Source organism: Callorhinchus milii, unplaced genomic scaffold, assembly GCF_018977255.1.
Source record: "Callorhinchus milii isolate IMCB2004 unplaced genomic scaffold, IMCB_Cmil_1.0 Scaffold14, whole genome shotgun sequence".
NCBI classification, from domain to species: Eukaryota; Metazoa; Chordata; class Chondrichthyes; order Chimaeriformes; family Callorhinchidae; genus Callorhinchus; species Callorhinchus milii.
Window position 1 is genome coordinate 14,287,348 of NW_024704755.1, and position 22,433 is coordinate 14,309,780.

At 48.7% G+C, this 22,433-nt stretch overlaps 2 protein-coding genes across 3 annotated transcripts; one reads left to right on the forward strand and one right to left on the reverse strand.

The window, feature by feature from the left end:
- Positions 1–1,961: 1,961 nt before the first annotated feature.
- b3gnt9 (UDP-GlcNAc:betaGal beta-1,3-N-acetylglucosaminyltransferase 9) lies at positions 1,962–5,406 on the reverse strand. 2 transcript variants are annotated; one of them, XM_007904684.2, is made up of 2 exons: positions 5,092–5,406; positions 1,962–3,345 (listed from the first exon to the last, which is right to left on the reverse strand). In XM_007904684.2, the coding sequence occupies exon 2, from the start codon at positions 3,230–3,232 to the stop codon at positions 2,006–2,008; it is 1,227 nt and encodes a 408-aa protein (XP_007902875.1). In that variant the 5' UTR covers positions 3,233–3,345; positions 5,092–5,406; the 3' UTR covers positions 1,962–2,005. The 2 variants fall into 2 exon arrangements, with proteins under 2 accessions (XP_007902875.1, XP_007902876.1); XM_007904685.2 differs by lacking the exon at positions 5,092–5,406 and adding an exon at positions 3,635–3,714.
- Positions 5,407–8,069: 2,663 nt separating this feature from the next.
- Positions 8,070–21,864, forward strand: prmt7 (protein arginine methyltransferase 7). Its single transcript, XM_042340279.1, has 17 exons — positions 8,070–8,212; positions 10,781–10,817; positions 11,389–11,538; positions 12,266–12,374; positions 12,902–13,014; positions 13,557–13,801; positions 14,441–14,621; positions 15,195–15,322; positions 16,545–16,680; positions 17,038–17,121; positions 17,382–17,429; positions 17,581–17,670; positions 17,789–17,950; positions 18,558–18,632; positions 19,099–19,259; positions 20,550–20,646; positions 21,419–21,864. Exons 1-17 carry the CDS (start codon positions 8,118–8,120, stop codon positions 21,575–21,577), a joined length of 2,070 nt encoding a protein of 689 aa, XP_042196213.1. The 5' UTR covers positions 8,070–8,117; the 3' UTR covers positions 21,578–21,864.
- The last annotated feature ends 569 nt before the right edge of the window (positions 21,865–22,433 follow it).

A 22,433-nucleotide genomic window follows, 5' to 3' on the forward strand; every position in this document is an offset into this window, starting at 1 on the left:
GGGGAAGCAGCCAGAAGAGTAGGGGGAAAGACCAAGGGAGGTTTTAGAGATGAGGGCCACCCCGCTGCCATGTTGGTTTGGACGGGTGGGTGTGGTGTGGTGGAAGGAGTAGCCTGGAAGGGATGCTTCAACTAGGGATACAGGTTGGTGGGAGAAAGCCAGGCTTCTGTGAGCCCAAGAATGTCGAGGTGCTCGATCGGGATGAGATCATGGATGGTGAGGGCTTTGTTAGAGAGGGAACGGACATTTTGAAGGGAAATGCAGGTGGGTTTGCTGGGGGGAGAGAGTGATGCGGAAAATAACTCTCTTTAGGATAGGCAAGCAGATACCAAAATTAAATGTTGTTGTCTTGCGTGAAGCAGCTCTGTGATTGGGAATGATTCCTGAATCCAGACAGTGTGAGGCTCCAGCTCACACTCCATTTTCTGTGCGATCATTTGTGGCAATAGGGTGGCTGGAGGTAATGTACCGAGTTAGTGATTTCAGACATGGCAGCAGTGGGCGTGATACAGCTGGAATAGGGAGAAGAATTTTCAGCCAAGTTTTCTGGTCCCAATTACTGTCAGGTGATGCCACCCGCTGAAATTGTGTGTCTCTGTGTGTGTGTTTCCTCCCTTGCCCTGTAATGAACTGAAGCTAATAAGGAAGTACGGTTACCCATACTGAAATTGTGTGAGGATCTTGAGTGAGAACCGGATTGGCTTGGCTTTCATACCTCCCAAGGTCCAATACTTAGCCAATTCTCACTAATAAAGCAAGACCACGAAAGTGAGTTCAGGCTTGGATTTGTTCTACTGCACAAAATCATCTGCTTCTCCATATAGTAATGGACAGACTTTTGCCAATGTTGGGGGGGAAGAGGCTCCCCACGGTCACAGATCAAGTAAAGACAAGACGCTGCTGACGGACAGGAAGTGATATCAGTGGTGACCTGTCAACTACAACGTCTGTCATTTTTATCTATTATCTGGTGGCCCAACCTCTCATTGTCTCTGCTCTAGCCCCTTCCTCCCTGCCTCCTCCGAACACCCCCATTGCCTCGGCTCCTTTCCCTGCCTTTGCCCAAGCAAGTCCCCAAATTATTCACTGCTCCCTCTGGAGCCAAGCGTCAAAGCCCATGAGAAGGAAAGCAGATACCTGCAGAGTTTTGGAGAAAGTGGACAATGGTCCACGTGGGTATCAGTGTATTGGACTCCCTGATTGTGCCTTCTCTCCACCCCCCCCCCCCCCAGCCCTAACCTGAATGCTGTTTCCAACTGTTGAACAACCAAGTGTTTAGTACACTAAGAGAATAATAATAATTTGGTCACTCTATACACTAATCCACGATTGTTTGTGGGACACTGTCGTGCGCAATTGCCTGGCGAGTTTCGCCCACAAAATATACAGTCGATCCACTCTGCAATCTATTCTGTGAAGCGCTTTGAGACATCTCAACGGCTTGATAAGGCGCTCTTATCAAATGCTTATAATCAGTATGCTAGAAAGAACAGGTCAATTTCTGACGATCCCAGCAGCAGCATTGCGAAACGGATAGGTATGGAATGCGACACAAACCCAACAAATTCCACGTGTTAAACCCGTTGAAGCCCGGCTGAGGAAAAACTGCCCACAATGGATCACGCTCGATGGGTGAGTGATTGGACCCCTTCAATGTGAGTGAAATATTTTACTTTGCTTCATACCATATTTAGTTTGATTGAGCACAATGTATCTGTGCTGTCATTTTCAACAAGTTGTGTGTATCGCAAAATTACCTACAAGTGAACTGGGTCAGAGAAGATAATGTAGAGCTGTTGTAAATCCAGAGCACTTTTCTGATTTCTTTGACAATGCTGTAAGCCTAAGGTCCAGCAAGTACACTTTGCCACAATATAAACATTCAAAGTGTCAGCTGGAATGCTTTGGAATTTGTTTTTTTGAGAAAAAATAATAATTTGGTCACTCAATCCACGACTGTTTGTGGCAGTGCTCTCTTTGGATTTATTGATCTCATTTCACAAGGTTAAATGTTGTCTTTGGCTTGACTTTGCCATTGGAATGCAAGGTTTATTGATTCCTTATGAGTGCAGATCAGTTTGGGGTCGTGTAGCAAAGTCCACATCAGCCAAATCTCGGCCACTTTTAGACTATGAACCACCATCAGCTCTTTATAGAAACACGGATCAAATGTTTGCAAGTGAGGGGCCGCAGATGGCCGGGTTATCCCAAAGGTCCTGAACCCTTTATGAAACACTGGTTCAAGGCCAATCCTCAACAGACACATGCCTAAGAAGACATCGTCAATGGGGAACAGCTCCACCTCCTTACTGGCCTGGTAGAGTCTCTTTGCTGTGTAACCAGTCATGAGAAAGCCACCTCCACCTGCATACACTGGATAGACCCCCTGGCCATACATCATCTCTGGTATAAAGTACTTGCTCTTCTTTCTCCTGATGGGAAGAGCTTGGTAAATAATATCACCAACAAATAGATCTTTTTTTGGACTGAAATCCACAAGAAAATCAGCAATGTTATCCACATTTACGTAGACATCGTTGTCTCCTTTAAAAATGAAGTCAGCTTCTGGACAGAATTCATCGACCCACTTCAAAAAGTGGATCTCCTTCAACGTCAGGTTGAAGAAGGTGTCTTGGAAATCCCACAGTAAGATATCCTGGTGGACCTGACTCTCGTACTCCACCAGGTGCCTCCACAGAGACAGAGCACTCTGGTTGGTTGGAAATCCCAACAAAAAGAGTCTACGGACATGGAACCCATGGACCAGACCTTCTCTGGCCCAGGTTTTTCGAGCTACTTCACGTCGTTCGAACTCCTCCACCCTAGCCTTGATTGAGATCAGCAGGATTGGTTCCCCTTGGATCTTTTTACATTTGTCTTTTTGGTTAATGATCTGATGAAACTCACGACAGTCTTTTTGCCTGAGGTACTGTCGGTAGCTGCTGGGTAAAGTGTCAGAGGTTGGAGCAATGGTTGTTTGGACGACTCCTTTTTCCGACCTTTGTTGGGATTGGCAAATATTCTCAATCGCCACCCGGGTTGGAATGAAGATAGATTTGGGTGTGACATGGGCGCTCAGCAGAGGCTGCGCTGTCTCGGCTTCTGTTTCTGCTGTTCGGGTTTGCTGTTTTAACAGTGAATAGTCAGAGTCCCTCTGGATGTAAATCAAAATGCAAAATATTGTTAGCAGCAAGAAGGTGCAGATCAAATCTCCCTTCCGCCGCAGTCTCATGGTGCCTGGGTCCTGAGGCCGCCCCAGGCGAGATTGCACAGGGCTGGCCTGAAGTTGGCAGGTTGGTTCTGAGCTGGTTCACAGGCTGGATCCTGGCTTTGTTATCTTTAAAGCTGTAGGACAAACAGACACGGCTTAAGAAACAGCTGATCAAAAATAAACACTGAATGTTTAAAAGAATCAATTTCAGGATTGACAACCCTGGCACTTCTTGTTAAATTAGAAACTTCAACATATTTTGACGGATAATTGTTTACAGAATAAGTATTTATCTTGCTCTTCTGGTGTTCTGTGTCTCACATTTGCAAATACAAATATAATTTGAAACAACTTATGTCTATCCATGAGACAGGTTTAAGGTCTATAAATAGACATTAATGCAAATAAATATGCAGTACCTACCAGAGTTTCTCATGGTATCCTATTTATTATCTACTGTAGATTGCTCATGAGATAGTAAATGCACAAACGATTCACTCCACAGTATATATCCTGTGAAGCTCTTTGAGACATCTCGACGATGTAATAAGGCGCTATATCAAATGCAAAGATTATTATTGTTGTAAATTCAAGCTATGCTTAAGAATGTGAGCTCCTAGTTTAGGCTGCCACACCCATGCACCACCTTCATCTCAATAGGCTTTGGATTGATTTTTGTAACTGGACTTGGCTTAAAACCTTCACTCGATCTTAGCCAAAAGGCCTGGAAACAATGTCGCTCCAGTGTTTAATGAGAATGTTCTTGGACACTGAGCAGAACATGTTCTAGTGAGTGAGTCACTAGCAGTCAGCTGGAGCCTTTCACCAGCCATATAAGCTCACCGTTACTACAGTTGCTGTGACTGCATTTCTGTAAAAGAAAGCTCCCATCTTCTTGCTAACAGCTACCTCATCAATCTCTGCAACCTCTCCTGAACATGTGTCTCACACATTCACTCTGCTCTCTTGGTAACAAACATCCAGAAATGAAAAACAACAGAAACTTTGTGTGTGCTATAACACTGGAAAAAAACCCAAACTCCAAACAGTGACTTCTGTAAATCTGGATAGAGAAAAGCTCCAAGCAGGCAATCCTGTTTCTTTTCACTATCTGTCATTAAACAAGCATGTGTTTTAGCACTAAAATAACGCATGGGAAAGGTGTCAAATGTGTTTAATCAGCCAATGTAGTTTCCTTACTCCACACGCCTGATATTAATCCCTCAGAAAACAATAATAAATCAATCATTTCAATCCACGACTGTTTGTGGGACACTGCTGTGTGCAATTGGCTGCTGCATTTCACCCACAAATATACAGTCAAATCATTTTACAGTCTATTCTGTGAAGCGCTTTGAGACACCTAGAAGACGTGAAAAGCGCTACATCAAATGCAAGGATTATTATTAATGTAAGGAAGTACAGTACAACTCACAGCTGTGTCGTCCTCTCTCTCTCTCTCTCGCGAAATCACAGTCGCATTCAATAAGTTTCTCCAAGCATTGTAGCAGAGAGAAGCTCGCTGCCAAGCTTTCCACTACATTCTGCGCATAAGGTTTTTTTTTCAGCAGAGAGAAGGAAGCTGCCAAGCTTTCCACTACATTCTGCACATAAGGTTTTTTCCCCTATGACATCTTCCCAGAGTGTTCGCATCTGGACAACCGGAACTATAAACATTAAACTCGCACTCCTACGTTGAAGAAGTGTGCAACTGCAGACTTGAGTGAGAAGTGGAGGGTTAAGTTAGCAGGCTGCCGTTTCTCCTGCTTGCAGAGTGAAATAGGTCAGCTTCTATCTGCACAGGCAAGATTCGAAAGCGAAATATAAAAGTGGGGGAAACAGCGGATTGCAGAATTCGCAAGCCTTTCCCTGTACTGTACCTTCAGGAACCTCTTTCAAACTGAGTTGAACCCAGCAGGAAGAACAGTGATAGGATCCGATTGCCTCCGAATGATAAAACAATGTTTCCAGACTTGAGAGAGCCCGAGCTGACTGCAGGGTCCAGTTTCAGTGGAGGGTTTGTTGATTGATTGGCCAGGAATCTGGACGAGCCAAGCAGAACACATCTGGATCGCATTAATGGAACTTGAGCTCAGGGTCCCGTCATCAGATTTTTCTTTTTATAAAAAAAATTACAATAAGGTTTATCGTGTTTGCAGTCGTCGTCTCTTTCCCCCCCATCCCACCCCCACACTCACACCATTGCAGACATGCCCACGTGTTGCTGAGACCCAATCGCCTTCAACATAAACGTATTTTACATCGAATGCATTCAACGTGTTGCATTAGGAGAGGCAGGTCTCTATGAATGTTTCGATGCTGCACAAAATCAGACCCGTGTCATTTCCTGGGGCTGCATTCCTAGTGCTCAACCATTTAAGGAGCTTGCGAGACTGTCTGGAAAATAGAAACTGTGATATTAACCAGAGCCCATTATTCTACCAGCTCCCCTCCACAACTGTACTGCACTCTCCTGTAAGCCACCGCTGTAAAGTTGGAGAGTACTGCAGTCATCGAGGAGAATTAAAAGAGCAACTTGCTGTTTCTGCTGCAATGATATCAGATGCTAACAATGCTGTGATATCTTCCTGGTTGGAGAAAAATGTTTTATTTGGTCAGCAGTGGGGCACATGTTTGCTAACCCATCACTATTGCTTAAGAGTATTCAAACCATATTTTCAGCTCCACATATAATAATAATAATCTGTGCATTTGATATAAATCTATCGTTATTACATCATTGCGATATCTCCAATTACCTGTATTGTACAATTGGATTGACTGTGTATTTTGTAGGCGAACCGTGGCAGCCAGTTGCAGTGTCCCACAAACAGTTGTGGATTGAATGAAATACTTATAGGATGTATTTGAACAGTTTCTGTTTGGAAATGCTAAGCTGGTTTATGATATAGTTATTAAATGTTGTGTTCTGTATCACCATGCGGATAGAGGTAAATTAACTGTTAAACAAATCATTCCCATGTAAATCTACATAGTAATTTAGGGAGACACGGAAATGAGAATATCCTAACACACATTGCTGACGAGTGTTAACAAACTTTTCATGGTAAGCGTGTAATTGTAAATCCCACTATAAGCACTGAATAAAAAGATTGCTGGCATCAGCAAACAGGCGGGTTAGATCCCAGTGGAGATGTAGCATTTGATGAGTTTGGATGCAGTCCAGAATATCGGAATGAAAGTTCTTATTGGCTATGAAATGAGAATGGGCGATGGCAGAGATTTAAAAAAACAAATATAGCACTAAATTGGTAATCTCTTACACTAAAATGCCACAAAGATGCCCATTGTGGGAACTGGAAAGGTCATCCTTTGACCTTTCCAGTTCAAAAAATAAAAATTTGGTTACTAAATCCACGACTGTTTGTGGGATACTGCTGTGCGCAAAATTGCCTGCTACGTTTGCTGAGAAAATTTACAGTCACTCCACTTTACAGTCTGAAACAAAAACAGAGAGAGCTGGGAAAACTAAGCAGGTCAGGCAGCATCTATGGAGAAAGGAAAGTGAGTCAATGTTTGGGTCCACGACCCTTCGCCAGAACGGGGCATATTGGAAGGGAGGTTTTCAAGGACGAGTTGAGAGCGGGAGGCAGTACAAGGAAGACAAAGGAAAGAATGCGTTAGTTGATGGCTTAAAGAGGTAATAGCGGTATAAAACATAAAGTGGGTGGGTGGGGGGGGTTGAAACAAAACTGGGAAGAGGTGTTAACAGTGCAGAAAAGACAACACACCAGAGGGATACAAAGAGTGTCTGGGGTGATGATTGTAATGGTAACAGAAGATAACTCTTCTGGTAACAGAAAGAGGGGGAGGGGTGAAGGTGAGCTCTTATGGTCTGAAGCGGTTGAAATCGATATTGAGGCCAGAAGGCTGTAGGGTCCCGAGCAGAGAGATAAGGTGCTGTTCCTCAAGCTTTTGCCGCGGATCATTGGAACAGCATAGGAGACCACGGATGGAGAGGTCAGACTGTGAATGGGAGCGTGAGTTAAAATGGCAGGAGACCAGAAGATCGGGGGTTGACCAGCGGTTTTCCTCTCTGTTTCGTTTCAGATTTCCAGCATCTGCAGTATTTTGTGTTTTGGCCACTTTTGCCGTCTGTTCTGCGGAGAGCTTTGCCACATCTCAACAACGTGCTGAGGCGCTACATCCAATGCAGTGTATCATTATCGTCATCATCATCATCATCCTCCTCCTGCAGCTGTCCTTCCGAGGCTGAACCGCGTCATGTAAATAAATAAATAAATAAATAAATAAATGTAAACACAACGTGAAAATCGTGGAGTGCGGAAGGACCGGGTGAGGCTTCTAAGACGCTGCGTTGAGCGAACCTCGAAACCTCGTAACTTCTGACAACAAATGAATAATAATAGCGATCATAACCCTGGCATTTGATGTAATATATAATGGATAATAAGGCGCAGCGAACGCTCAGTCGCTTTGGGCTTTGCTGCGGGGGGGGGGGGGGGGCGCGGGGGCGCAGCAAAGCCTATGAGCCTACGCCTGAATGATCAGTGGCGGTCATTGTTGTGGTGGTGGTGGTGGTGGGGGGTTTGAGGCTTAAGGGACTGGTGGGTCAGCACATGGTGTCAGACCACAGGATTGTTACACTGACTCCCACGCCCTGACCACGTGACGTGACCCGGAACCCAGCCGTGCTCGGAGCACGTGACGGGGGCCCCGGGCGGGAGCGGCCCTCGTCACGTGCCGACCGCTCCCTCCTCCTCCCCCCCCCCCGCGCTCGCTCGCTCTGCATGCTGGGAAGGCCAAGATGGCGGCGCCCACGTAGCGGCAGCGCGCGCGGCGCGTCCCCCCCCCCCCCTCCCCTCCCCCCCCCGCGGGCACCGCTGGGAGTCCGGTCGCCCTCTCACAGCCCCCGTTCGGCGCCATGAAAACCTTCTGCGGCCGAGCGAACCCCACCACCGGCGCCATGGAGTGGGAGGAGGAGGACCAGGACTACGACTATCACCAGGAGATCGCGCGGTACAGACCCCCGACTCCCGGGGTCCCGCGCACGAGGCTCCGGGCAGCGACAGAGCGGAGACATCCCTCCCCCCTCCTCACTCCCCCTCCTCACTCCTCACTCCCCTCCTCCTCACTCCCCCCTCCATCCTCACTCCCCCCTCCTCACTCCCCCCTCCATCCTCACTCCCCTCCTTCCTCACTCCCCTCTCTCCTCACTCCCCCCTCCATCCTCACTCCCCCCTCCTCACTCCCCTCTCTCCTCACTCCCTCCCTCCTCACTCCCCTCCTCTCCTCACTCCCCCTCCTCACTCCCCCTCCTTCCTCACTCCTCACTCCCCCCTCCTCACTCCCCTCCTTCCTCACTCCTCACTCCCCCCTCCTCACTCCCCTCCTTCCTCACTCCTCACTCCCCCCTCCTCACTCCCCTCCTTCCTCACTCCTCCTCACTCCCCCTCCTCACTCCCCTCCTTCCTCACTCCCCCTCCTCACTCCCCCCTCCTCCTCACCCCCCTCACTCCCCTCCTTCCTCACTCCCCTCCTCCTCACTCCCCTCCTTCCTCACTCCCCTCCATCCTCACTCCCCTCCTTCCTCACTCCTCACTCCCCCCTCCTCACTCCCCTCCTTCCTCACTCCCCCCTCCTCACTCCCCTCCTTCCTCACTCCCCCCTCCTCACTCCCCTCCTTCCTCACTCCCCCCTCCTCACTCCCCCTCCTCCTCACTCCCCCTCCTCACTCCCCCTCCTCCTCCTCACTCCTCCTCCTCACTCCCCCTCCTCACTCCCCCTCCTCACTCCCCTCCTTCCTCACTCCCCTCCTTCCTCACTCCCCTCCTCCTCCTCCCCCCTCCTCACTCCCCCCCTCCTCACTCCCTCCTTCCTCACTCCCCCCTCACTCCCCTCCTCCTCACTCCCCCTCCTCCTCCTCCTCACTCCCCGTCCTCACTCCCTCACTCCCCGTCCTCACTCCCTCGCTCCCCGTCCTCACTCCCCCGTCCTCACTCCCCCCTCCTCACTCCCCCCCCTCCCCTCCTTCCTCACTCCCCCCTCCTCACTCCCCTCCTTCCTCACTCCCCTCCTTCCTCACTCCCCTCTCTCCTCACTCCCCCCTCCTCACTCCCCTCCTTCCTCACTCCCCTCCTTCCTCACTCCCCTCCTCACTCCCCTCCTCTCCTCACTCCCCTCCTCACTCCCTCCTCACTCCCCTCCTCACTCCCCCCTCACTCCCCTCCTCACTCCCCTCCTCACTCCCCCCTCCTCTCTCCTCACTCCCCTCCTTCCTCACTCCCCCCTCCTCACTCCCCTCCTTCCTCACTCCCCCTCCTCACTCCCTCCTCCTCACTCCCCCTCCCTCTCCTCACTCCCCCTCCTTCCTCACTCCCCTCCTCCTCACTCCCCCTCCTCCTCCTCCTCCTCACTCCCCTCCTTCCTCACTCCCCTCCTTCCTCACTCCCCCCTCCTCACTCCCTTCCTCCCCCCTCACCCACCCCTTCCTCACTCCCCTTCCCTCTAACCTCCTCTCCCTCCCCTCCTCGCAGTGATGAGAACGTGGCTGGACTCTGGGCTTTACTTTAGAAAAATGGGCATTGTCTAAAATGCTCGTCACCCGCCTCCGCTGAAGTGCTCAATAGTGGAGCAATAATAATAATAAATAATAATCCCTACATTTGACACAGCGCCTCATCACATCTTTGAGACGTGTCAAAGCGCTTCACAGAATATACTGTAAAGCGAATTGACTGTATGTTTCGTGGGCGCTGCTTGAATAACTTAAATAACGTGTCAGTCCCCAGGCTGGCGTAAAAAAAATAGTTTCAGTTGTATCTTGGAATTCTGCTTTGAGTTAAGGGGGTAACCAGTCCGGTCTAAGCAGCTGAAACCACACGGCTTAACTCTGAGAGCTCTGTTGGTTTGATTCCAGCAGTTATACCCCAATGCACACTCGGGTCTCCAAGCTGATTTTTTGGGGACAGCCAGAGGCACGTAGATACCCATCACCATACTTAATCATATCCAAACCAAGTGCTACATGTCTGGTTTGGATACGATTATGCATAGTGATGTATGATATGCCAACTAAACATGGAAATTTCCTTATGTCTGACATGGAATATGCTGTCTCTCCCTGAAGGGATGCACCCAACTTCCTGAATTCGAGAGTGTTAGGTGCAGGTTGGGGGGAGCCAAGGCTTGGCTTCATCCGTGTGATGGGCGACCTTATCCGCTCTGATGACGGGGTGTGTTGATACACAGTTTATTTCTGTGTGTGTAAGAGGGAGCGTGGAGTTGTTTGTCCTGTTGGCTCATTTAAAATGTTAATGGAAATTAAAGAGGGCTATGTGTTGCAAATACTTTGTATTCTGCTCAATTAAATTCCAGTTTGTATGTCATGCCCAGATAATGGGATAAGCCCTTCTCCCTATTGACTATCCTGGGATGGGTGGCTTCACTTTGTCATATTAACCTGATGACAAGATTACAGGTGGCAATTGAGGTGGTAATCAATGGCCCTGTTTAAAGAGCTTGAGGTTCAATGAATATTGCACTAATTTATACTTCTCACCTCTCTCTCTTTGTTTCTCTGATCAGGTCCTCCTATGCAGATATGCTGCATGACACAGACAGGGTAGGTGTCTGACACAAAGTTAAACACGTGTTTAAGGAATCTAGTATATATAGTGGGTTTAAAGCTGTTGTACAATGAGGGACACACAATTGGATCTTGCTTTTAAAAACTTTAAAAAACTGAAATTTTAAGGCTCGACATGATCAGCCTCTACCTCAATAATCAGGTAGGTTTAGAGACAGATAACTGAAAATGGGTGACTTTGTGCTTTTTCTCAGCTTCTGTGTTTAAAAGATGTCACTATTTTGAGGTTTAGTTCCAATTGCACCAATCACCCTAAGATTCCTCACCTAATTGTTCACTTAGGAATCTAAACAGTGAATGTTGGGTGTTTATTTGATTGCAATGAGTATCACAATCAAGCAGAAGGTATCTTGTCTTTTTTATATTTTGTTGTTGGTTAACGCTGCCTCAGCATTGGTTGAAGTGAGCTGGGACAATGGACATGGGAGAATACATCTTGGAACAGGAGAAAATAAATAATCCTTGTCAGGTGAAAAACCCTCATCTGCAGAGTGCTGACCAGATTATCCGTGTGTTCTATCCTGAGGCATTGTTTTGTACATTGTAGAATGAGAAGTACTACAGTGGGATCCGGGCTGCGGTTCGCAGGGTGAAGGATCGAGGACAGGAGGCGATTGTTCTGGACATTGGAACAGGGACAGGACTGCTCTCAATGATGGCCATGAGCGCCGGAGCCGATTACTGTTATGCGATTGAGGTGAGGGGTCAACCGGCCAGAGGTGGTTGCTCTGCTCTGGGTTTTAATCTGTTAGTTTTCATGTCTTCAGTGAATAGATTTGATGAACAAATGTTTTCTTCTCAGTCTGTTTGAAGTGATTAAACCAAGTGTCGAGTCTGGTAGTTTATAGCTGTGAAGTCTATATTTTCCAAGGTATCTTTTGTGAATAATGGGAACCAAGCAGTTTACGGTACATGGTACTGAATACGTTTCACAACTACTATGCAGGTAGGACCTCACCTGTTAAAGCTCACAGGTTTGAGGATTTAGCTATACATTCGGGCCTCATCTGACTAGTCAGCTAAGAACAATGCCTTGGATTACTGCAAACCTGTTGCGTTTCAGGGAAACTGCTTACATTCCCTTGTTTCTTTTCTGAGGATATTTTTAGACGTAAACTAGAAAGGGTGGAAAAACCTCATCGACCGCTAGATTAAGTGGAATTACAAGATTGGCTATGTTTGTGAAAGGGGAGCTTTCCGATAGATTAATTTGTTAAGATTAAAATTCTTAATATTCAAATAATATTCTTCAGGAAGTTGCTTGACTCTGAACTTTACCTTTATGGCATACTCTGAAACCTAGCGATTTATGTACTGAAGCTTCCCATCATCACCGAGCTCCCTGCTCACAGTGCAGCTTTGGTGCAGAATGCCCACTTGTGCGGGGAAGAGATTGTGGCTGATGTAAATGTTGTTGTTCCCAGGTTTTTAAGCCGATGGCTGACGTCGCTCGGAAGATTGTGGAAAAAAATGGATTTGCCAAAAAAATCAAAATTATCAACAAGCATTCGACCGAGGTCACAGTGGGGCCAGGTGAGAGGAAGTGTCAGGAACTCGTAGGGGAGGGGGAGAGAGGGTTGTCACTTGATGTACGGAGAAACCTCAGTGTAACGCCGTCAACTGGGCCCAACTGGGGACTCCCTTGAAATTAGCGATTTTCATAGTAATTGCTATTGTGGCTGCATCTTCGTTGCTGGCTGAGAGGCACAACTCTTCACTCTGTCCTTCTAATGCATGGGATGTTTCTTGGTGTTTGTTATCTAACCTTGTGTGCTCGTGGGCAGTAGTTCCTTAAAAACATAATGAGACTTGTCTCTGTGATGCTCCAGTGGGTAAATCCACTCAGTGACGTCAGCGAGCTATGAAACTGTGGGTTGATGTTGATCAAAGTTTTTTAAAAACGTTTGATCCTTGAATCGGACGTGCGGGGGGGTTTCTGGTGTCAAACAGCGGATACTCTGAGCGCTGATTGATTGTGTTCCTCAGCGCTCCGAGACACTGTTCTGAGTGAAGGGCAAAAATGTAAATGCGAGTTTTTGTGTGTTTCTCTCGCTCTGCAGAGGGGGATCTGCTGTGCAGAGCCAACATCCTGGTGACTGAATTATTTGATACAGAGCTGATCGGAGAGGGGGCATTGCCGAGTTATGAGCACGCTCACAGATACCTTGTTCAGGTGAGGAGGTGGAGGGTCAGGGGGGCAGGGAGATCCCAGTGTATTTATTTCAGTTTGAATTATTTGTTCATTTTCTGTCTCAGAAATTGAGTCTTGTTCTACTTGAGTTTTGACCGTGTTATTGAGTGCCATTTCTCCCTTTAGGACAGTGAGGACTTCAGTAAGATCTCCCCCAGAGCCTTGTATTGAGTATAAACATTCCCGGCTTCCGATTGTAACTCGATGGTCTTAATTCCAGCTGTTAATCACGCTGCCCCTCATTGTACCATGTCTGTGTTTAAGCTCTCCGAGATGCCGTCCAGCATGAAGGGCTCTATATAAATGCAACTTGTGGTAATGTCAGGATGTCCTTCCAGTACATGGTGACCAGAGTTGTCTGCACTGCTCCATGTGCCCCTGTTACAAACCCATGAGTAACTCCTCCAGTGTGAATGTGATTGTAATGGTTGCTGCCTGAAATGCTGTCGATGTGTCCTGTACTGCTGCCTGGCTCACCTCTGGCCTGCGTCTACTTCAGTCTTGTGATCTTTCTCTTGGGACAGGAGGGCTGTGAGGCGGTTCCTCACAGAGCCACGGTGTACGCACAGCTGGTGGAGTCGAAACAGATGTGGGCCTGGAACAAGCTGCTTCCTGTTCCCGTGCGTCTGGGCTGCGGAGATGTGAGGGAGGTGGTGCCGCCCCCGGACATGCAGGCCTGTGCCGGCTGCCCCACCGTCTATGATATTCAGCTCAGCCAGGTGTCCCGCAGCCACTTCAAAGCCCTGACCCATGTCACCGAGATGTTCAGGTACAGAGGACTTGCTGGCTGCTTAATCAGGAGCTTGTCTGCTGTGAAGTGGGGGTCTGGTATAGAGGTGTACCTAAGAGTATGTAATGCAGAGTGGGGTTTGCGTCTGTAGTGGTGGTGTAGGAATGTATGCAGATGTTTGTTTGCAGGTAAATGTGTGTGTGGGTAGGAATGTACACACATAGGGGTACATGTAAAGGACAAATGTTGAAGGGATTCGATAGGGTGGATACAGAGAAACTATTTCCTCTGATGGGGGAATCCAGAACAAGTGGGGCATAATCTTAAAATTAGAGCTAGGCCATTTAGGAGTGAAATCTTGCACCACTTTTTCACACAAAAAGGTAGTGGAAATTTGGAACTCTTCCCCCAAAAGGCTGTGGACGCTGGATCCATTCACATGTTCAAGACTGAGGTGGGGATCAAGGGATTTGGGGCAAAGGCAGGTAAATGGACTTGAGGTACAGATGAGCCATGATTTAATAGAATGGAAGAACAGACTTGAGGGGCTGAATAGCTTACTCCTGCTCCTATGTATATAGCTACGTACGACGTGTTAGTGCAGAGGAGGGGGGGACATGTGTTGTCCTTTCTCACGGTGTCTTTGGTTGAATTGGCTGATGGCCATGTTGTCCGCAGGGTGGAGTTCAGTAAAGCAGTGAGCAGTGCGTCCGCCCAGCACACTGTGCAGGTACCAGCGACCGCTAGCGGGCAGGCCCAGGTCGTACTGTCCTGGTGGGACATGGACATGGACCCTGAGGGGAGCATCAAATGTACAATGGCCCCTCACTGGGCCCATCCCTCTCCAGATAACATCCAGGTAAGATTGACACCTGATAACGTAAGCCGCGAGAGTCAGTCACTAATCCTGTGTCAGCCTGGCTCAGTCTCACCACTGAGTCAGAAGGTTGTGGGTTCAAGCTCCACATTCGAGACTTGGAACTTGCGTTTGAGGGTAACACTCCAGTGAAGAGCTGGGGGAGCAATGATTTGTTGGAGGTGCTGTCCTTCGGATGTAACGTTAACCATCTGCCCGTTAAAAATCCTGTGACACTATTCAAAAAGAGAAACTAGTTTCTCCCTGGCCAACAAACACTGCTGTGCGCATTTGGGCTGCCACAGTTTGCCCAGAAAATACACAGTCGCTGACTTTACACTATATCCTGTGAATCGCTTTGAGACGTCACAACGACGTGATAAGGCGCTGATCGCATGAAAGGATCATTATTAAAGACATTGCTCTTCAAACATGCCTTTGGTCAACAATCTGTAAATTTGTTTCACTGCTTGGTGTCCATCGGCAGGTTTATCAAGTGCTTAGAGACCTTATTTTGGGTGAAGCTGCTTCACTAGTTTTTGCTGCTGAGGGCTGGTTGGTGGTTTGTATTCACAGTGGCGGGATCACTGGATGCAGTGCGTGTACTTCCTGGCGACAGAGTCCACGGTTCAGAAGGGTGACCGTCTCCATCTGACGGCCACTCACGACGATTACTGCGTGTGGTACAAGCTGCAGGACAGCAGGTAGGAGAGGAGGCCAGGGATCTCTGCTAAAGAGGCTTCCTGCCACAACTCCATCTACTGGGGGTTGAGTTGTTGGGTGTCTAAGCGTTCCGAGACTCCGTCGGGTGTGAAGGGTGCTACGTAAATGCAAGTTGTTGTTGTTGCATTGCTCCCTGAACGTTGGAACTTCCTCCCGACATGAAAGGCGCCATCCAAATGTCATTTTAGTATTGTAATGTTTGTCCACATTGAGAGAATATAATAATAATAATCCTTGCATTATTATGAGGACATCTCAAAGCGCTTCACAGAATATACTGTAAAGTGAATTGACTGTATATTTGTGGGTGAACGCGGCAGCCAATTGCGGACAGCAATGTCCCACAAACAGTCGTGGATTGAAAATGACCAATTTATTATTGTTTTTTGGGGGGAGGGATTATTATTAGGCTCTGTGTGGAGTAAGGAAACTTGCCCAAGGTTTCGCCCTCTGCCTGGAATTGAACTCGGGTCTCTCGCTTACAAAGCGAGTGCTCTAACCACTGAGCTACAGGACTCCTGAGTCCTGTAGCTCAGAAGTCGTGAGGCTGAAGCTCTGAAGGCTTGTGGGGTGAATGCTCGCTGGTACTCTCTCATTTGTGGACCTGCTCACCAGCGCAGCGACCAATGGTCTGTGCGGAGTTTCAGCACATAAGCCGGCCTTTGGTCACTCGCTCCATGGCTGTTTGTGGGACACTGCTGTGCGCAACCGGCTGCCGTGTTTTGCTCTACAAATCACTTTACAGTATGTACAGTACAGTGAAGCTCTTTGAGATGTCTCAACGCCTTGATGAGGCCTGGATCAAATGCAAGGGTTATTATCATTTTTGTATATAGGGATGCTTTCTTCACGTCAGCCTCTGAGTCTAATCCCACTCCCCTACTCATCTCCACATCCTTTAGGATTGCTCTTTTTTAAGTATATCCAGTGGCTGTGCTGAATGAGCCTACAACAACAACAACAACAAGATTCCATTTTGTTCGGTGTATATGCAGACTTGGGTGATGCACTTTGTTCTGTGAACACACTGACTTGGGGTATACAGTATTCTGTGTGTACGTACTGACTTGGGGTATACACAGCCTGCCTGTCTCTGGAGATCCTGTGATCTGGGGAAACGTAACACAAGATGAAAATGATGGGAAAGCAGTTGCTGTCAGTAACCGCCATCTGCTCACAGTCTCTCTCTGTTCTCACTCCCAGCGACAAGCAGGAGACAGAAGGATGGGCACAGCAGCCTTACTGCTCCTGTCAGGCCCACCTCATGTGCAACAGACAGCGTTTCGGACAATTAAACGACCAGATGAGGAATGAAGCCTACATCGAGGCCCTGAAAACTGTGAGTGATGTGTCCTGTTCACAAGGGCGTTGGGGGGGAAGGTGTGTGTGAGAACCTTAGGATTTAAATCTGCTGCAACCCCGGGTTACCCGGAGCCTGGTGTAACCAGCGCAGGTGTGGGTTTGGACCTGGTTTAAGAATTATGTGTACGGTTAAACCTGGTGACTTGTCACCCATAACCTCAGTCAGGCAAAGGGCCTGAGTATCAGCCCTCAGTTATTCAGCCTCCCCGTCTAATGGACGGGAAGTTTGTGGGGACAGTGCAAGTTTGTATGCAGCGATCGCTGTGCGCTACGTTGTTCTGGGCGAGAATATTGATCTGATGTGAACCTGTCTGTCTGTTTGCCCATCTCCTAGGTCGTGAAGCCGCACAGTGTGTGTCTGAGCATCAGTGACGGCAGCCTGCTCTCTGTGTTTACGTGCTTACTGGGGGCAGCACAGGTAAGGATGGGGGTGCTGAAGGGATGTGTGGGGTGGGTATGGGTGGGGGAGCATGAGGATGTGTGCTAAAGGCTGGAATTATTGTTAGACTGGCTAATATCTGTGAACTAACTTTACTGAATCTCTCGCTCTTTGTGTCTGTCTCTCTGTGTCTCTGTCTTATTCAATGTGTTATTTTTTTCTCTCTCTATCCCTCCCGAGTCTCTGTGTCTCTCACTTTTTCTTTGTGTCTCATGCGCTCTCTTTCTCTTTCTCTACAGGTATTTAGCCTCGAAAGTTCTGCCTTGTCAAAGCAAGTTATGGAAAAGGTGAGATTATGGTCACACTCACTGGGGTTGGGGTGGGGAGTGGTGGGGTCAGGAGCTTGGTTTGAGACTTGCTGGAGGGGCGGGGGGGCCATGGAGGGGCGATTGGACGTCAACGTTGTTGTAAAAGCGTTTGTTTAATCCTCTCTGACAGATCTTAGCTGCCAACAGGCTGGCTGGGAAGGTGACCATCTCTGAGAAGCGACCAGAGCAGTTGACCTCCAAGGATCTGGCTAACCAGCAGGTAAGACTCAACCACCAACACCCCACACCTCGACGCCCACGCCCCCCTCCCCTCACCCTACGCGCAATCTCTTCCCTGTCTGACTCTCCTTCCTGTTTCCTCCTCTCTGCTGGAGCAGGTGTCGGTGCTGATCGGAGAGCCCTTTTTCACCACCAGCCTCCTGCCCTGGCACAACCTGTATTTCTGGTACGCACGGACAGCCCTGGCCAGACAACTGAGCCCTGATGTCACTGTGATGCCGTGCTCTGCCACGCTCGTCCTCATGGCGGTGGAGTTCAGGGTACGGGCACTGCGCTGGGCACACGCGGCAACAGCAAATCACCGGCCTCGGGATTGCGGGCAGCTGGGACCCCAGGCTCACAATCCAACTACCTCTGACCCAGAGGCAAGAGTGTGATCACCTGAGCCAGGTCGTAAACAACAGCCAATTGTATTTATGCAGCGCTTTTCATGTCAGGATAATCACGTCCCAAAGACAAGGGTTTTGCATCTACAAATGGTAAACGGTACAAGAAAAACTGTCCTTGCATTTGACTTGGTAGCTTTCACGTCAGGAGGGCAAAAATTTAGTCACTCAATTCTCCCACGAGTACTTGTGGGGCGCTGCTGTGTGCAATTAGCTACGACGTTTCGCCAACAATAAAATGCACTGTCAATCCACTTCACAATATATTCTGTGAAGCGCTTTGAGGCGTCTCAATGATGTGATAGCCCTCTAGAAATGTGATGTGATTATTATATCTTGAAGCGTTTTGTGGGATTTACTGTGACGTGTTGTGACTATTTGCTTATTCACCTACAAATGTCTGCTATAAACATTTCCCCGTGTCCTGGCTGTACCTGCCCCGGAGACGCTGTTCATGTGTTGTGTTGTTAACTCTTCCCAGGATCTCTGGAGGATCCGTGCTCCCAGTGGCATGTGTCAGGGCTTCGACATCAGCCTCATGGACGAGATGGTCCAGGTGAGAGTGAGCAGCGGTGTTCCCAGAATAAGCCTTCCTCTGGGATGTCTCCTGGTATCCTGGGACTCAGGCGCAGAGAGTGGCAAAAGCACTGTTCCTGTGGCACCGAGGTGTCGGTGATGGGGAGCTTAACCGGGAATGTGCCCCCAGCTCACCTAGGTGTGAGAGGGGACAGACAGAGGAGGGTGTGGAGGGAGGCGCAGTGTGTGAGGAGTGAGAGAGGAAGATGCTATTGTCCCCTCTGCTCTGTCTTGGAACCTGAGAACAGCAAAGTTTAAAGCTGCTCCTGATTGAGCCTGTAGTGTAATGTAGCATAGTCTTGGGCGCTGTAGGGCCAGTCTCGGGCGCTGTAGGGCGGTCTCGGGCGCTGTAGGGCGGTCTCGGGCGCTGTAAGGTAGTGTAATGACTGGTGATCGCTCTCTGATTTGAATCTTGACGCTTCTCTCTGTATTGCGCCTCTTCTCAGAATTCTTTGGATTTCCGGGAATCTCAGGAGACGGAGCCGCAGCCTCTGTGGGAATATCCGTGCCGGGCGCTCAGCGATCCTCTCCGCTCCCTGACGTTTGACTTCCGGCGGGAGGTTCCCGTGGAGAGCCTGCGCAGTGAGGGGTCAGTGCCGCTGCTCAGGTAGGAGACACGAGCCGGTGACTTTAAACACTCTGAGAAGCTGCCCTGTTGTTCTACTGAAATCATGAGCTAAAACCTGACTTAGACACAGGCTCCTCACACCGCCCCTGGTGTTTTTCTCTGCGTGAGCCACCTCATCTAATCCCTAATTCCAATGTGGAGTCCTGTAGCTCAGTGGTTAGAGCACTCGCTTTGCAAGCGAGACACCTGGGTTCAATTCCAGGCAGAGAGCGAAACCTTGGGCAAGTTTCCTTACTCCACACAGAGCCTAATAATAATCCCTCCAAAAACAAAACAATAATAAATTGGTCATTTTCAATCCACGACTGTTTGTGGGACATTGCTGTGCGCAATTGGCTGCCGTGTTTCGCCCACAAATATACAGTCAATTCACTTTACAGCATATTCTGTGAAGCGCTTTGAGACGTCAAGAAGATGTGAAAAGCGCTATATCAAATGCAAAGATTATTATTATTATAATGTCCTGCTCACTCCTCACATGCCCTTTAAATAGCATTGAGCCAACAGCGCCTTTTAAAAGAATTCAGGATCAAGGGTCTTTCATAAGTGTTGAACTTATTAGCCATGCCGCTGTTAAACTGTGTTTGTGACTAGAATAAGGTAGTAATATTGTTACCCAGCTGATGCTTTTCTCTCCTGACTCGTTTTCCAGTAACTCCCTCCTCCCTCCTCCCCCACCAACCACCATTCCAATATGAGCCCTGACAGTGAGCATTAGGATTGACTGAGGCAGACTATTTGATAGGCAGGGGAAACATTTCCTTACTCCAAGGCTTCTGTTTACCCAGCAGTAAGTAGGAACACGGTTGTTAGTCGATTGGCGGATGGCTTTCCGGGGGTAATAATCCCTCCAGAGGGGGAAAAAAAATAATGCGGTCACTGAATCCGCTCCTGTTTGTCGGACACTACTGTGCACAATTAGTTGTTGCGTTTCGCCCACAAACTACAGTCACTACACTTCACAGTGTATTCTGTGAAGCGCTTTGAGACGTCTCGACGACCTGATAAGGTGCTATATCAAATGCTAGGATTATTATTAGGAGCCAGCCAGTGTTGTCCTCGCCCAATCTCCCCACGTCCACATCTCCCAGTAGGATTCCTACAGGAACCCAAGGCCAATGAGGCTATTTGTAACCTTCACAGCTGCTCAGCCCGAGACTGGAGCCTGTGGCTGTCTAATCTGTGTCTGTCACCTCTGGTCATAAACTTGTTGTGGTAGATGCTTCTGAAGGAACTTTTATGATTTTTTTTTATTTACCTATGTTCCAGAACCGGATCGTGTCACGGAGTGGTGCTGTGGATGGATTATCAGCTGACTGATGATATCGCCGTTAGCACCGGCTTAACCAGACCACCCACAGATACGGTAAACCTCCACAGCCACAGTCGGTGCCTCCCCTCCTCTCCCACCCGACAGACAGAGCCTGTCCACTCGTCCACAGAGTCTGTCTGGTGGGGGAGAAGAGGAGGTAACGACTGTGGTGACTCCTTGATATCCCTCGCCTGCCCGACCCACCTCATCGTTGGGCGAGTTTTCGACCATTCCGCCCCAGCTCTACAACCAAATCCCAGAGGCTCTCCACCTCACACCTGCTCTCTTTTTAAAACCAACTTAAATCCTTTATTCTTGACGACACTTTTGTTCACCTTTCTCTCCCCCCCACCACCCACCCACCTCAGCTTCCCCCTCTCCCAGCTCGGGTTCCCAGTCATGTCTGTGAAGAGCTTTGCGAGGTCCTCCTGATGTGAAAGACGCGATGTCTAAAATGTGATGTTGTCGAGCGATCAGAGCGGGACTGAAGCCCCCGCCCCCCCCAGAAACCTACTCACTGCCTCTCCGGCCGAGGTCACCTCACTCTGTGCAAACCATGCGATGACTGTGGGAACTCCCCAGGAGCGCTGTGCGACTCAGTGTCAGCGCTGCCTTATCTTTACAATACAAAATTACATTTGTGTAGCGCCCTCATGTCGGGAGGATGTCCCAAGGCGTTGTCTACAGATAATTGGGCAGCCACCCTGCCCATAACCTCCTGTGTTGAGGTGGTTTGAGAAGGGGAAGTGTTGTCGCTGTGACATTCACCAGGCGATGTTGGGAGTGTTATTTTGACGTTCCATTAAAACCGCTCTTGTCTCGCCAGGGGGATTGCACGTGGAGCCCACACTGTAAGCAAGGCGTGTACTTCCTGAGCTCGGAGTCACAGCGAGAGACAGCTGCGAGCTGCTGCTCAATCCACTACACTGTCACTTTCCACCCAGGGACTGGGAAGTTGGCGGTGGAGTTTAAGCCTGTGTGGTGACCAGGTTAACCCTGCAGCCACGGTGAGCTGAGGAGGGCCGTATACTGCTGAGCCCCAGAGTCACCACAGGAGACTGCGGGGAAACTACTTCCAGTGAATCCCACAGCAGTCGAGTGGAGCCCACACCAAGTCCTCGCCAGACTCGTTACTGATACGAGTGTTTGTGAACTGCAACATGCAACCGGTTGTTTGATCGAGGTGGATTCAGTCACTGTGAGGCAGCTGGTAGTTCTCGATTGTATTTAATAATATTTTCCATTTCTTTTTAAGTCGCATTAAAAAACATTTTTTTTGTGTGATGTGTTTCTCCTGGCCATCAAGAGATTGTGTGTGTTTAAATAGAAAGCCTTCCCCCCCCTGCACTGAACCGAGCTTGTTGCTCTTGGGCTAAATAAACACTTTGTGAATCAGGAGTTGTGGCAAGTTGCTGCCAGTGCTCCGGTCAGTCAAACCTCATGTCCTGTCCGTCGAGGTCAGTGTTCCCGGAGGATTTCCCTCCTCTCTTCCTGCATCAGGAACAATGGTTTTCTCAGTTCTCTCTCCTTCAAGAAAGTGTCTGTTTGGCTTCTTTTTTTCCCCACTTTCTGGGAACCGTTCTGGAGCGCCGGGTTCCCTCAGGTTTGCATTCACCTTACCATTACAGCCTCTGTAACCGGTGAATCAAAGCCAAGCCTTGTCCTACCCTCGTCAGATGTCCTCATCAGATGCTCCTTTTAGGGGTGGGGGGGCAGTCAGCAATTCTAATTCTCTCCTTCCCGGAAAAGGTTCCATGGGTTCCATTCCTTTACCCTCTAAACCAGAGTGTCAGAGTAGAAAGCAATGAAGCCCTCCCTGCTTTAATGTGCACACTGGTTTC